The following is a 14,477-nucleotide window of genomic DNA, read 5'->3' on the forward strand; positions in this document are numbered from 1 at the left end:
AATCTAGGTAAATCAAGGTTTCCATTGAACTTATCCTAAACCTAAAGCCACAATGTTTAGTTTCAGATATATAATGACTTGAGTATGAGGGGTTTTAAGTTCCTTCGAGTCATGCATATGTATAAGATATGTAATATGAAACACGTGGCTGCAGCTTGTCTCGGTTCCTCGAAGCGACTCATTCACAGTTTCGTTTTCCGCGAGCCCCCGCCTCTTGTTCCGCGGCAGTTGATTGCAAGCGTCCAAAGGACCATAAGTCGAATGGGCGGGACCTCTGTCCGCTAGAAAGTCATCCAATTGGTAGATAGCCGAGTGCCAGTTACCGCTCACTTTATGTAAGGATCACTGATTGGTTGGTGCTCTTGGTCCGTTGGATGTGTAACTCACACACCAGCACACACCCACACTCACACGCTGGAGACAAGGAAATATCAACACGACAGGTGTCCTCTGACCCGGGACAAAATGAGGACATTCCTGACTGTGATAACACTTTGTTGTGCGACAAAAGGTATCGATTTATCTTTGATCATCTGAACTTCAACTCTATGTATTGTTCCTCGATAGAGTAATCAATGACAGTAGTAGAGGAGGGTCCGTATCCTGTGGTTGTGTAGCGGAAGTAAAGGTGTGCAGCTTCACCTGTAGCTTTACCTGTATCCGGAAGGCTGCTGGTTCGATCCCCGAATCCTGTCCCTGAGCAAGAAACATCACCCTAACTACACCCGACGAGCTGGCTGTCGCCCTGTCAGGCTGACTCCACCGTCGGTGTGTGAATGTGTCCATGAATGGGTGAATGTTAGGCAATATTGGAAAGCGCTTTGAGTGGCAACTGGTTAAAAAAGCGCTGTATAAATAGTCCATTTACCATTTATTTGATGTTGAAGCTTTACGTAAGCAACACGGGTCATGGTGAGTGGTGGAGCAGAAACGAAACTTAACTCATGTAAACAACAATGCAATTGGTTTAGCCTAATCTGATTTATATTCTGCATAGCAACAGGTTAATTACCACCCCACTCCCTCTGCAGTGGTTTTGGTGTTAATTACCACCCCACTCCCTCTGCAGTGGTTTTGGTGTTAATTACCACCACACTCCCTCTGCAGTGGTTCTATGTGCTCTGGATGAACCAAGGAACGCCCGATTGACCTCCTGGAACATGGACCTTGTTCTGCGGTGGGATCCGCCTGGAGACCCAGCGGTCCACTATACAGCAGAGTTCAAGTGAGTGAGTGAGTGAGTGAGTGAGTGTGTGTGTGTGTGTGTGTGTGTGTGTGTGTGTGTGTGTGTGTGTGTGTGTGTGTGTGTGTGTGTGTGTGTGTGTGTGTGTGTGTGTGTGTGTGTGCGTGTTATCAAACTACCAGCATCTTCCCGTTTTCTGTCAAATTGAAAGTTAGACTTGTGGTGTCATCATGTTACACTGGTAACAATGGTGAGCAGCACATGTGCTATTTCGAGACCCCTATTGGAGGTAAGATGAACACCATCAGCCAAAATACACATACAATAATTAATTTCATTCATAAATCTTAAATCAAATAAAGTATAGGCTAGATTCTAACTCGCATTCAAGTATAGATTCATAGCAAATAAGAGTTTACTGAATTATAACTTAATGTATTGGTTTATACCTCATCCAATACTGGTATCTTACACTTATAATAGCAGGCCTGTTGGACAAGTTTCTCTTCCACACTTGGTGAAGTGTGCATGTGCCAATCAGCCTACAGCTCGCAGATACACAAAGCATACACACACGCATGCACGGAAGCACACACACAACGCATACACATGCACATAAAGCAACTAAATAGTCTAGGAATGTTGCAATTTTCGCAACAGTCCCAGAATATCTCAACATACCCACATGGTGCGAAGATCTATTAATCATTGGAGGAAAAAGGTCTGGGACGGGGTTAAGCTGTAAAGAAAAAATAAGGGGGGGGGACGGGACAGTGAAAACAATCAAAAAGTAAACAATCATGGATATTACTGCGGACCAGTCGAACTCCTTCTCCCTCATCCTGGTGCTGAATTTGTTCAATGCTTCAGCATTTTTCTGTGTGTTTTCCAGCATACTTTTTATGTGGCCGTCTGTCCAAATGTCCAAGAAACCTTCCGTCTCCTCTATACTCCATGTGGAGCAACGACTCATTTTCAATGAATGTCCGACAATGTGCGTCCAAGTTACTGCTGATCAAACAATATTTCCAATAATGATCGCGGCTACGGGAGCCTGATACGTCCAAAGAGGCGTATGATTGTTCAAAATGGATCTTAACGAGGTGCGGTCGCTTTCACATCTCAAGGAAACCGCAACAGGGTTTTTTTGGAAGCGAACCGAGACCACCTCTCCGGCTGGGTCTCTGACCGGCTGTTTGGTCTGCCCCAGAGGTCCATGGTTTGTATTCACACCAGCCCGAAAGGTCTGCACCAGTGTTTTTTTGGTTGAGTTTGAATCAAACAAGGCAGGTGTGAATACGTCCAATTTCTCTAAGGTGCTTCTGTGATTGAACACAATTTTCAGTTTCAGAAGAAGCGGTTTGTTATTATTATTTTCAACTAACCAATAGTAGTTGCCATGCATTAAAAAAAAATCTATGCACTTTGACCTATGAATAACAGTAAATGCTATTGAATAGTTGATTTGCATGCATAGCATACTACACTTTCTATTGAACAATTACCCCTGTAACCCATACATTTACTCATTTCATAATCAAATCAAAACCTCACGCACTAGCTGTTTTAACACATAAGTAAGTCCTGATATTCTCCTGATGGGCGGTATGTGTAAACAAAATATCCTGACATTTGACCCGGAAAATCTCCTGAATAATACTATACATGAGGTAGTATTTCTCCGTAGGAAATGTAAATTACCTTATATGTGAATAAGGAGTAGAAAGTCTGTATTTCTAACACAACTTGAGTGGGAATGTTGATGACGTTTCGATCTGCATTTGCATGTCCTTGAGATGCACCAAAAATGATAATCAGCCTGTTGCTAAAAAATATTTAAATGGTGGCATTGCTTTTCAGAGACATTCGTGGTGAACGCTAGGATAGCTCTTATAATTACCCTAAAAGTACACATCGTACAATACATTATATTGCATGAGTTCACAGCTGCATGCCTATATAGACATTTTTATTATTATTATTATTATTACTGACAACAGTTGAACATTCTAGGGTCCCGTCCGGCCACTCCCTGTGAACCGCCTCTTACGTCATATCCCGCCCCTTTCAAGCCAACACCCCTAAACAAATTCTTGGTTGGTTCTAATGATGTCTAAACGACATTGTTGTCGGCATATAAAGCATGAATCAACCTCAAGTGGGAAGCACCCTCGGGGTCGAATCTCGACATAGATGTGCTATGATATAGCCGAGCTACAATATTGCTACGATATAGTGGCCGGGGGATAAAGAATCTTTGTTGTTTCTTCATGGACCAGGCTGCAGCCGGAACAGATTAGTCTTCAGTCTGGGGGCGGCTCATCGCTTGGGTTTCAGTCCTGGTTTTGGTGGGGCGGTCGTTCCGCCATTGCGGAGTCAGGAGCGCAGACTATCAAGACTTTGTTGAGCGGCAGATTGACTGAGTATTAAGTCATGGAGCGTGGTGGACGGGGGGGGGGGGGGAACTATGGTGAGGCTATAGGGTGGGCCGTAGCCCTTTGCAGCATAGAAGGCAAGAAACGGTGACCTGACTGGGATGAGGAGCAGCTACCAGGATGTGGAGGAGTGGGGTAGTAAATGAGAGTTTGGGGAGGTTTGAGGGCAGCCGGATGCTGGTCCTGTGTCTTCTGGATGAGCTGCAGAGGTCCATGGCACCGGCCAGAAGGGAGTCGCAGTAGCCTACACACATTGGCCTGACACGCGGAGAACCGCGAGGTTGACAACCCACCACCTGAAGGCCACCTAGGCAACTGTGACTCTAAGGAGCTTGCTTCTACCTGGGATTCCAACTGTGGAAAATATTGAATTGTTTGTCATCTGCATAGTTGTGGTAGGGAGTGCCATGACGGATCTGAGTGACATGTGTGCAGTGAGGGTGGAACCCAGGACAGATCCCTGAGGGACCAAAGTAGTGAGGCTACAAGGGTTCGAATTAGATCCTTCCCAGGGCCCCCTGTTTGGTGGTCCTCGAGGAGGGGTGTTCCTGGGTGTGGGGACAGTGGATACAGTCATGTTGGTTCAGATTTTGTTCCGGTTTCTGTCACGTAGATCTGACAAGCTTTTGTTCTACACACGCACACACACACTTTTCACCCACAACAACAACTGATCTTGTGCTAATCCGTCTGGTTTAATTTCCAGCTCGATGGTGTTCAAGTTCAGGCCTGGTTGTGTGAACACCAGTGCCCTCTACTGTGACTTCACCGCTGAGGCCAGTTCCCTGACCGTGTACGGGACGTACATAGGTCGAGTGAGGGCCCAGCAGGGCCAGGAGAGTTCCGTCTGGGTGGAGAGCGGGCCCTTGACCCTGGATAAGAACAGTAGGTGGAGACGGTGCTGTTGGTTCATTCACTCATGTGCCTGCTGTCAGAATATGTCAATATCATTTGTTTGACATAAATGGCTGCTACCCTAAAATAACCTTGCTGTACTGTGATTACAATTCAGCTGCATCCTCTAGCGTAACGGACTACACTCATTGGGGACATTATATTTTTAATGTATCTAGAGCCCGACCGTTACCAATGACCTGTAAGGTGATAGCTACAGACCTCCACACGGAACATGATGTCAATCTGTTGGTGTGAGGGAGCGTTTATGCTGATGTGCTCAGTTAAATATTTCGAGGTTCAGACTGACAGTAGAAGATTTATAAAGAGGTGATTACGTTAATAAATCAACACCATTTCTAAAGTTTTCATATCACAACTGAAGTCGTCACAAAATGGTGTTTCAAACTTTGTGATTGTCATCTGCTCCAAGGTTTTTTTATTGCCGTCCGTCTCGCCCTCCCCTGGTCCCAGCCACCATAGGTCCCCCCAACGTCACCCTGGTCTCCCATGGGGTCCACATGACCATAAACATCAGAGACCCTGTCTTCCGTATCTCAAAGATGAGGGAGGTCTACAACCAAGCCAGCTACAACATCACCTACTGGAAAGAGGGCAAGGAGGGCAAGGTAGGTGCATCAAAGGTCCATGCCACACGACACCGAGGTGGCTTCTCTTGGGCTCCTCCAGACCAAAGACACAGGGTGGGTGGTGGTGGGAGAACTGGTTTGATGCAAAGGTTGGTTAATGGCCATGGGGCTCCACCGCCATCCAGGAGATGTCCCCACTGTGTGTGGAGACGGCTGCTCTAACCTGTGCACACTGATTACTCCAGAAGCCGTCTGTCCCCTCTGACCCCCAGGTTTATAACAGAGCCGTCTGTCTGTCTGTCCCCCAGGTTTATAACAGAGCCGTCTGTCTGTCCCCTCTATCCCCCAGGTTTATAACAGAGCTGTCTTACTGTCCCCCAGGTTTATAACAGAGCCGTCCGTCTGTCCCCTCTGACCCCCAGGTTTATAACAGAGCCGTCTGTCTGTCTGTCCCCCAGGTTTATAAAAGAGCCGTCTGTCTGTCTGTCCCCCAGGTTTATAACAGAGCCGTCTGTCTGTCCCCTCTGTCCCCCAGGTTTATAACAGAGCCGTCTGTCTGTCTGTCCCCCAGGTTTATAAAAGAGCCGTCTGTCTGTCTGTCCCCCAGGTTTATAACAGAGCCGTCTGTCTGTCCCCTCTGTCCCCCAGGTTTATAACAGCTGTCTGTCTGTCCCCCAGGTTTATAACAGAGCCGTCCGTCTGTCTGTCCCCCAGGTTTATAACAGAGCCGTCTGTCCCCTCTGTCCCCCAGGTTTGTAACAGAGCCGTCTGTCCCCTCTGTCCCCCAGGTTTATAACAGAGCCATCTGTCCTCTGTCCCCCAGGTTTATAACAGCCGTATGAGAGCCGTCTGTCTGTCCAGGTTTATAACAGAGCCGTCTGTCCTCTGTCCCCCAGGCCCAGAGTCTAATTGTGCAGCAGAACCCAGTGGTCCTGAGTGACCTGGAGCCCTTGAGCCGCTACTGTGTGAAGGTGCACATCAGCACGCAGAACAACCACAGAGCCGGCGACGAGAGCAGGGTCACCTGTGAGAAGACGGCTGACCGTGAGTTCTCCTGAGACCTCTTTGAGGGTGCCCCCATGCTTTGCTGTTCTTTATGTACTAACGTGGTGCTATAGGGGGTGCCATTCATGCTTCATCACTTGGTTTAGTTTGATATACTATTATTATTATAGATTATATTATTTATTTTAATTGTTTTTGGTGTTGCCAAAGGGAAACAAACTAAGGAAACCCAAGAAGAGAGATGTAACATTTAGGTAAGCTAAGGGATGGAGTTAAAGTTGTAGGTTAACCAACTGTTTCAGCTCGAAGTCCAACGCGGTGAGATAAAAAGTGGATTTTGGATGAAAGTTGTAGGAAGGAGGGGGTCGCGTTATCCCCATGTTACCACCGACGGTGTATAACTTTAGTAGTGCCCTCGTTGTGGGGGGCGTTGAATGGAGCGAAGCTGTGTATGAAAGGCAAGACACACTGGTGTTAGATCGACCCATCCACACTCACCTGGCCGCCAGTGTCCCCTCGCCAAGACACAGAAGAGTATACTAAAGGGCATCTCGACCTCACCGGCGTTCAGAGCAGACTGGAACGTTCACTAACTGGTTCAAAGACGGCCAAAACTTAGCATCGTACCCCTGTTTATCTAAATGATGGTCTTATTTTAGTAACAGTGAAAAAATGGCATAGACCCCCCCCCCCCCAAGCAGCATCCGCTCAGCATTCACCAGGCATTCTTCTTCTCTGGTTCTCCTGACAGGAGAAAGGACTCCGTGGCTGGAGGCAGTGCTGAGCTTTGTTGTCATGGTGATGGTGGTGACCGTGGTGGTGGTGGCAGTTCTCTATCGCAAGAGGCTCTCCAGCTTCCTCTGTCCCAGCGTCTCGCTGCCGCAGCACTTCAAAGAGGTGTGTGTGTGTGTGTGTGTGTGTGTGTGTGTGTGTGTGTGTGTGTGTGTGTGTGTGTGTGTGTGTGTGTGTGTGTGTGTGTGTGTGTGTGTGTGTGTGTGTGTGTGTGTGTGTGTGTGTGAGAGAATCCATATTCTGTAATGTCACTCAAAACAACCCTTTAAATGTCCCTTTTACTAAATGACTGTGGATCAGGGGCCGTATTCACAAAGGATCTTAGGGCTAAAAGTAGGTCCTAACTGGCGAATTTAGGAGTAACTCCTAAAAATAATGGGCGTGTCACTCTTAAATTTAGGACTCCTAACTTTTTTCACTAAGAGCAATTCACAAAGTATTTTAGAACTAATAGTAGCACCTAAGTCTAGGAGAGCTTAAAAGTCCTCAAGAGGACTCCTAACTCAGTAAGACCTATTCACAAAGAATCTTAAAATGCCTGCGAGACGAAATGTTAGGGTATTCAATTTATTGTGGAGTTAATGCGCGATGCAATAACATCCCCGACTAACAGGAATAATCCGATTAGTCCCGAAATAAAATGTTATAAAAATTATAAATTATAAAAAAATATATATAACTTCTAAAAAATAAAAATAATTGCGCCATCAAAAGACGAGGACGTGTTCGTCAATAGGAAGAAAGTGCATTCCATCAACACGCAGGTTGTTTTTGATGCAAATTTTAACATAGCCTACTGGATGTTGTTGCAAAGTGGCCTGGATCTTCAGCTACCCATGATTCGCGCATTTTAATGGTGAGCGGTCTGAGGCAGCTTTTTGAGATGTACCAGTTGGGTGTCACTTGCTGGGTGACAGTGACTATCCATGCAAGACGTGGCTCTAGACACCCTACCTCAATCCACAACCGGGAGCACAGTTAAAGTGTAACATGTAAGTGATTACGCAGATTACGCTTAGTCCTATGCGTAAAACACATCGTATTGGCTCTTTGCTAGAGCACACAAACATACACGAAATGTTGTGGAGAGAGGAATTGGGCAGATGAAACGTCGGTTTCATGTCCTCCACGGCGAAATACGCCTCACCCCAGAGAGGGCAAGCACAGTAATCACTGTATGTGCCATTCTACACAACCTCTGCAAGCGGAGGAACATTCCACAGCCAGACGATGATGATGATGATGATGATGATGGCGATCAACATTACAAGGAATTTGGCCGTGTGGAACCGAGTGGACAGGCATTTAAGGATCACTTTGAAAACACATTTTAGGTAAACACCTTGGCACAAATCAGTCAACACTTGGGTAGTTCGTAACATTTATTTTCTTTTAGATTTTACGTATTTGTATTGTTTGCTTTCTCTCTCTCTTGAACGTGCAGGCTACAACGTCATTATCGTGGTCTGCACAAAATTGTCATCATGCGTGTATTCTGCTAACTGCACTATAACTACTTAATAGGAATTCATTTCTAGCCTAGGCTATTTCCTTGTTTTTCGGTGATTCAGTGGGCTCGTCTGAACAACCAATCACCGAACTGACCGCTTCTAAACTCGTGCACGAGAATTGACGTAATCCATAGCAACGGCGCGTCACTCTTAGTTCACTCTTTGTGATTTATCCTTAGTAAGAGTAGGTCTCAGCGGCTTTGTGAATAACCTTTAAGAAAAAACTCCTACGTAAAATGTTTTAGCGCGAGTTAGGAGCACTCCTAGCGGTAAGATAAAATGCTTTGTGAATACGGCCCCTGGCCGACTGCATCGAACCAGCAACCCTACACACCCTGACATGTGGATCTGGGGCCGTATTCACAAAGCATTTTATCTTACCGCTAGGAGTGCTCCTAACTCGCGCTAAAACATTTTACGTAGGAGTTTTTTCTTAAAGGTTATTCACAAAGCCGCTGAGACCTACTCTTACTAAGGATAAATCACAAAGAGTGAACTAAGAGTGACGCGCCGTTGCTATGGATTACGTCAATTCTCGTGCACGAGTTTAGAAGCGGTCAGTTCGGTGATTGGTTGTTCAGACGAGCCCACTGAATCACCGAAAAACAAGGAAATAGCCTAGGCTAGAAATGAATTCCTATTAAGTAGTTATAGTGCAGTTAGCAGAATACACGCATGATGACAATTTTGTGCAGACCACGATAATGACGTTGTAGCCTGCACGTTCAAGAGAGAGAGAAAGCAAACAATACAAATACGTAAAATCTAAAAGAAAATAAATGTTACGAACTACCCAAGTGTTGACTGATTTGTGCCAAGGTGTTTACCTAAAATGTGTTTTCAAAGTGATCCTTAAATGCCTGTCCACTCGGTTCCACACGGCCAAATTCCTTGTAATGTTGATCGCCATCATCATCATCATCATCATCATCGTCTGGCTGTGGAATGTTCCTCCGCTTGCAGAGGTTGTGTAGAATGGCACATACAGTGATTAGCCTACTGTGCTTGCCCTCTCTGGGGTGAGGCGTATTTCGCCGTGGAGGACATGAAACCGACGTTTCATCTGCCCAATTCCTCTCTCCACAACATTTCGTGTATGTTTGTGTGCTCGCAAAGAGCCAATACGATGTGTTTTACGCATAGGACTATACGTAATCTGCGTAATCACTTACATGTTACACTTTAACTGTGCTCCCGGTTGTGGATTGAGGTAGGGTGTCTAGAGCCACGTCTTGCATGGATAGTCACTGTCACCCAGCAAGTGACACCCAACTACATCTCAAAAAGCTGCCTCAGACCGCTCACCATTAAAATGCGCGAATCATGGGTAGCTGAAGATCCAGGCCACTTTGCAACAACATCCAGTAGGCTATGTTAAAATTTGCATCAAAAACAACCTGCGTGTTGATGGAATGCACTTTCTTCCTATTGACGAACACGTCCTCGTCTTTTGATGGCGCAATTATTTTTATTTTTTATAAGTTATATATTTTTTTTTATAATTTATAATTTTTATAACATTTTATTTCGGGACTAATCGGATTATTCCTGTTAGTCGGGGATGTTATTGCATCGCGCATTAACTCCACAATAAATTGAATACCCTAACATTTCGTCTTGCAGGCATTTTAAGATTCTTTGTGAATAGGTCTTACTGAGTTAGGAGTCCTCTTGAGGACTTTTAAGCTCTCCTAGACTTAGGTGCTACTTTTAGTCCTAAAATACTTTGTGAATTGCTCTTAGTGAAAAAAGTTAGGAGTCCTAAATTTAAGAGTGACACGCCCATTATTTTTAGGAGTTACTCCTAAATTCGCCAGTTAGGACCTACTTTTAGCCCTAAGATCCTTTGTGAATACGGCCCCAGGGGCCGTATTCACAAAGCATTTTATCTTACCGCTAGGAGTGCTCCTAACTCGCGCTAAAACATTTTACGTAGGAGTTTTTTCTTAAAAGTTATTCACAAAGCCGCTGAGACCTACTCTTACTAAGGATAAATCACAAAGAGTGAACTAAGAGTGACGCGCCGTTGCTATGGATTACGTCAATTCTCGTGCACGAGTTTAGAAGCGGTCAGTTCGGTGATTGGTTGTTCAGACGAGCCCACTGAATCACCGAAAAACAAGGAAATAGCCTAGGCTAGAAATGAATTCCTATTAAGTAGTTATAGTGCAGTTAGCAGAATACACGCATGATGACAATTTTGTGCAGACCACGATAATGACGTTGTAGCCTGCACGTTCAAGAGAGAGAGAACGCAAACAATAAAAATACGTAAAATCTAAAAGAAAATAAATGTTACGAACTACCCAAGTGTTGACTGATTTGTGCCAAGGTGTTTACCTAAAATGTGTTTTCAAAGTGATCCCTAAATGCCAGTCCACTCGGTTCCACACGGCCAAATTCCTTGTAATGTTGATCGCCATCATCATCATCATCATCATCATCATCATCATCGTCTGGCTGTGGAATGTTCCTCCGCTTGCAAAGGTTGTGTAGAATGGCACATACAGTGATTACTGTGCTTGCCCGTGAGGCGTATTTCGCCGTGGAGGACATGAAACCGACGTTTCATCTGCCCAATTCCTCTCTCCACAACATTTCGTGTATGTTTGTGTGCTCGCAAAGAGCCAATACGATGTGTTTTACGCATAGGACTAAGCGTAATCTGCGTAATCAGTTACATGTTACACTTTAACTGTGCTCCCGGTTGTGGATTAAGGTAGGGTGTCTAGAGCCACGTCTTGCATGGATAGTCACTGTCACCCAGCAAGTGACACCAACTCCTACATCTCAAAAAGCTGCCTCAGACCGCTCACCATTAAAATGCGCGAATCATGGGTAGCTGAAGATCCAGGCCACTTTGCAACAACATCCAGTAGGCTATGTTAAAATTTGGATTGGAATGCACTTTCTTCCTATTGACGAACACGTCCTCGTCTTTTGATGGCGCAATTATTTTTATTTTTTATAAGTTATATATATATTTTTATAACTTATAATTTTTATAACATTTTATTTCGGGACTAATCGGATTATTCCTGTTAGTCGGGGATGTTATTGCATTGCGATTAACTCCACAACAAGTTTAATACCCTAACATTTCGTCTCGCAGGCATTTTAAGATTCTTTGTGAATAGGTCTTACTGAGTTAGGAGTCCTCTTGAGGACTTTTAAGCTCTCCTAGACTTAGGTGCTACTTTTAGTCCTAAAATACTTTGTGAATTGCTCTTAGTGAAAAAAGTTAGGAGTCCTAAATTTAAGAGTGACACGCCCATTATTTTTAGGAGTTACTCCTAAATTCGCCAGTTAGGACCTACTTTTAGCCCTAAGATCCTTTGTGAATACGGCCCTATTACGGCCGTATTCACAAAGCATTTTATCTTACCGCTAGGAGTGCTCCTAACTCGCGCTAAAACATTTTACGTAGGAGTTTTTTCTTAAAAGTTATTCACAAAGCCGCTGAGACCTACTCTTACTAAGGATAAATCACAAAGAGTGAACTAAGAGTGACGCGCCGTTGCTATGGATTACGTCAATTCTCGTGCACGAGTTTAGAAGCAGTCAGTTCGGTGATTGGTTGTTCAGACGAGCCCACTGAATCACCGAAAAACAAGGAAATAGCCTAGGCTAGAAATGAATTAAGTAGTTATAGTGCAGTTAGCAGAATATACGCATGATGACAATTTTGTGCAGACCACGATAATGACGTTGTAGCCTGCACGTTCAAGAGAGAGAGAAAGCCAACAATAAAAATACGTAAAACTTAAAAGAAAATAAATGTTATGAACTACCTAAGTTTTGACTGATTTGTGCCAAGGTGTTTACCTAAAATGTGTTTTCAAAGTGATCTCTAAATGCCTGTCCACTCGGTACCACACGGCCAAATTCCTTGTCTGGTTGATCGCCATCATCATCATCATCATCGTCTGGCTGTGGAATGTTCCTCCGCTTGCAGAGGTTGTGTAGAATGCAGGCACGTGCACAGACATTTTTTTTTTTTTGTGGGCCCCCCCTGGGCTGTGGGCCCCTAGAATAGTCATCACCTTTCACCCCTTATCGACGGCCCTGCCTGCAAGTGCCATGAAGTTGGCTTTGATCCTCTGTAATTGTTGAATGTCCAAAGGAAAGTTTATGGCACGGCTGACTGATGGTTGCGATTTTTTTAAATCGTCGGCATTGCGAAGTTGCATTTCCCCTGTTGCTAAATAACGTAGTGTGGCCAAACATTTTATTTCGGGACTAATCGGATTATTCCTGTTAGTCGGGGATGTTATTGCATTGCGATTAACTCCACAACAAGTTGAATACCCTAACATTTCGTCTCGCAGGCATTTACGATTCTTTGTGAATAGGTCTTAGTGAGTTAGGAGTCCTCTTGAGGACTTTTAAGCTCCCCTAGACTTAGGTGCTACTTTTAGGCCTAAAATACTTTGTGAATTGCTCTTAGTGAAAAAAGTTAGGAGTCCTAAATTTAAGAGTGACACGCCCATTATTTTTAGGAGTTACTCCTAAATTCGCCAGTTAGGACCTACTTTTAGCCCTAAAATCCTTTGTGAATACGGCCCCAGATCCCTATGTCAGGGTGGCTGGTTTGGTGTTCGACTCCTCTGGTCTGAATTGCAACAAATCAATCACACTCCTGACTGCCTCAGAATGTATGTAGGCTAGTTGGTTATTGTTGATTTAAAGATATTGTCTGACGATAAATAAATGGAAACTATTCACGTCTTTACTTGAATTTAGATTCCTCATTCTCATCTTCAAATGGAAACAGGGATAAAAAGGAAAATCTGCATGTGTGAGGTTAAAGAAAACACTTCTAACACTAGATTCCACTAAATAAGAAGACATTTTATATGATATAGGCAAAGAAAGGAAAAAACTAATAATTTCCCATCTAAAGCTGTGAAATCTGTCTATCACGCTTGAAATGTGGATTCAGAATACTTGATTAATTAATAAATGTATTAATTAAGTAAGCAGTTTCTTACACCTCTGCCCTGCCCATAACCAACCACACTGGAGTTGGTTTCCAGCAGTCCTAGCGTTTTCATACGGAATAAATGGAGTCCCCCATGGGGATTAGTTATGGGGCATCTTCCTATTCTATTACAGCTGTTTTATTTTCCATGTACTTGCAGAACGTATTTGAGACCTCCAGTTCACCCATCTCCGTGGCCATGGAGAACTATCGCCCCCCTGTGGAAACTTACGACCAGGTCAACGTCATGACCACGGAGCACAACACGGACGAGGTGCGCCCTCTAGTGGCGGAAGAGGACCAGTGCAGTGCTCGATTTCCAACCGCAGAGTACCCGAGGCCTGAATAATGGAAAGAGTGCCTTATAGAAGCACAACATGATGTGACCCGAGAGACGAAAGCCGAGCTGCACGGATGTGGTGCGCGGTCGAGGTTTCAGAAAGCCTGTATGGATTACTCTGGAAAAAGTGATTTTGTTTCAGAGAGCAATGGATTATATTGAATTGCATCAGCCGAATCCATTCAAAGTCCAGGTGTAAACTGGATGGGATCCCACGCTCAACGTGGCTCTGAGAGGGGAATGAATCCACGCTGAGGGTTTCACCTGGACCAGAGTGACTTCTCAGTCGGACCTGTAGCCTGTTGTACCGCAGGTCAAAGGGTCCCCCCGGAGCTGGACGGAGGCATTAGAGACAATCGAATGAACAGAGGGTTATTTTAGATCCTATTTTCCACTGTGGAAGGTAAAAAGATACTGTTATAAGAGTAAGACCCTGCCTGCAACCAACCTTGGGATATCTTTTGCTCAATACAAGAACACAAAACATGAATCTTACGGTTTGGAATGTACCTGGATGAATGATTTATAGTTGTACTGTACGGCCATTAAAAAATATAATTGGAATTAGATATATAACTATCATGTAACAGACTACTGTGAGATTGGCTGTCTGTACAAACATTGATCAGTCAGTCAGCCAACTTTAAACTGTATTATGTATTGATACAGTTTAGTCTGTATTTTTTAAAACGTTATTAATGGGCATGCATGCATACAATAAAACACTTATAAAAATACCAAAATTA

The 14,477-nt window shown here is 44.3% G+C and overlaps 1 protein-coding gene across 2 annotated transcripts; it reads left to right on the forward strand.

Annotated features, from left to right (window-relative positions):
* The first annotated feature begins 382 nt into the window (after window positions 1-382).
* Window positions 383-14,467, forward strand: LOC130369697 (interleukin-10 receptor subunit beta-like). 2 transcript variants are annotated; one of them, XM_056575189.1, is made up of 7 exons: window positions 383-511; window positions 1,108-1,225; window positions 4,325-4,503; window positions 4,987-5,141; window positions 5,999-6,146; window positions 6,859-7,004; window positions 13,552-14,466. In XM_056575189.1, the coding sequence occupies exons 1-7, from the start codon at window positions 466-468 to the stop codon at window positions 13,738-13,740; spliced, it is 981 nt and encodes a 326-aa protein (XP_056431164.1). In that variant the 5' UTR covers window positions 383-465; the 3' UTR covers window positions 13,741-14,466. The 2 variants fall into 2 exon arrangements, with proteins under 2 accessions (XP_056431164.1, XP_056431165.1); XM_056575190.1 differs by lacking the exon at window positions 383-511 and adding an exon at window positions 520-912 and having other exon boundaries at window positions 13,552-14,467.
* Window positions 14,468-14,477: the final 10 nt, after the last annotated feature.

This window comes from Gadus chalcogrammus, chromosome 17, assembly GCF_026213295.1.
Source record: "Gadus chalcogrammus isolate NIFS_2021 chromosome 17, NIFS_Gcha_1.0, whole genome shotgun sequence".
NCBI lineage: Eukaryota > Metazoa > Chordata > Actinopteri > Gadiformes > Gadidae > Gadus > Gadus chalcogrammus.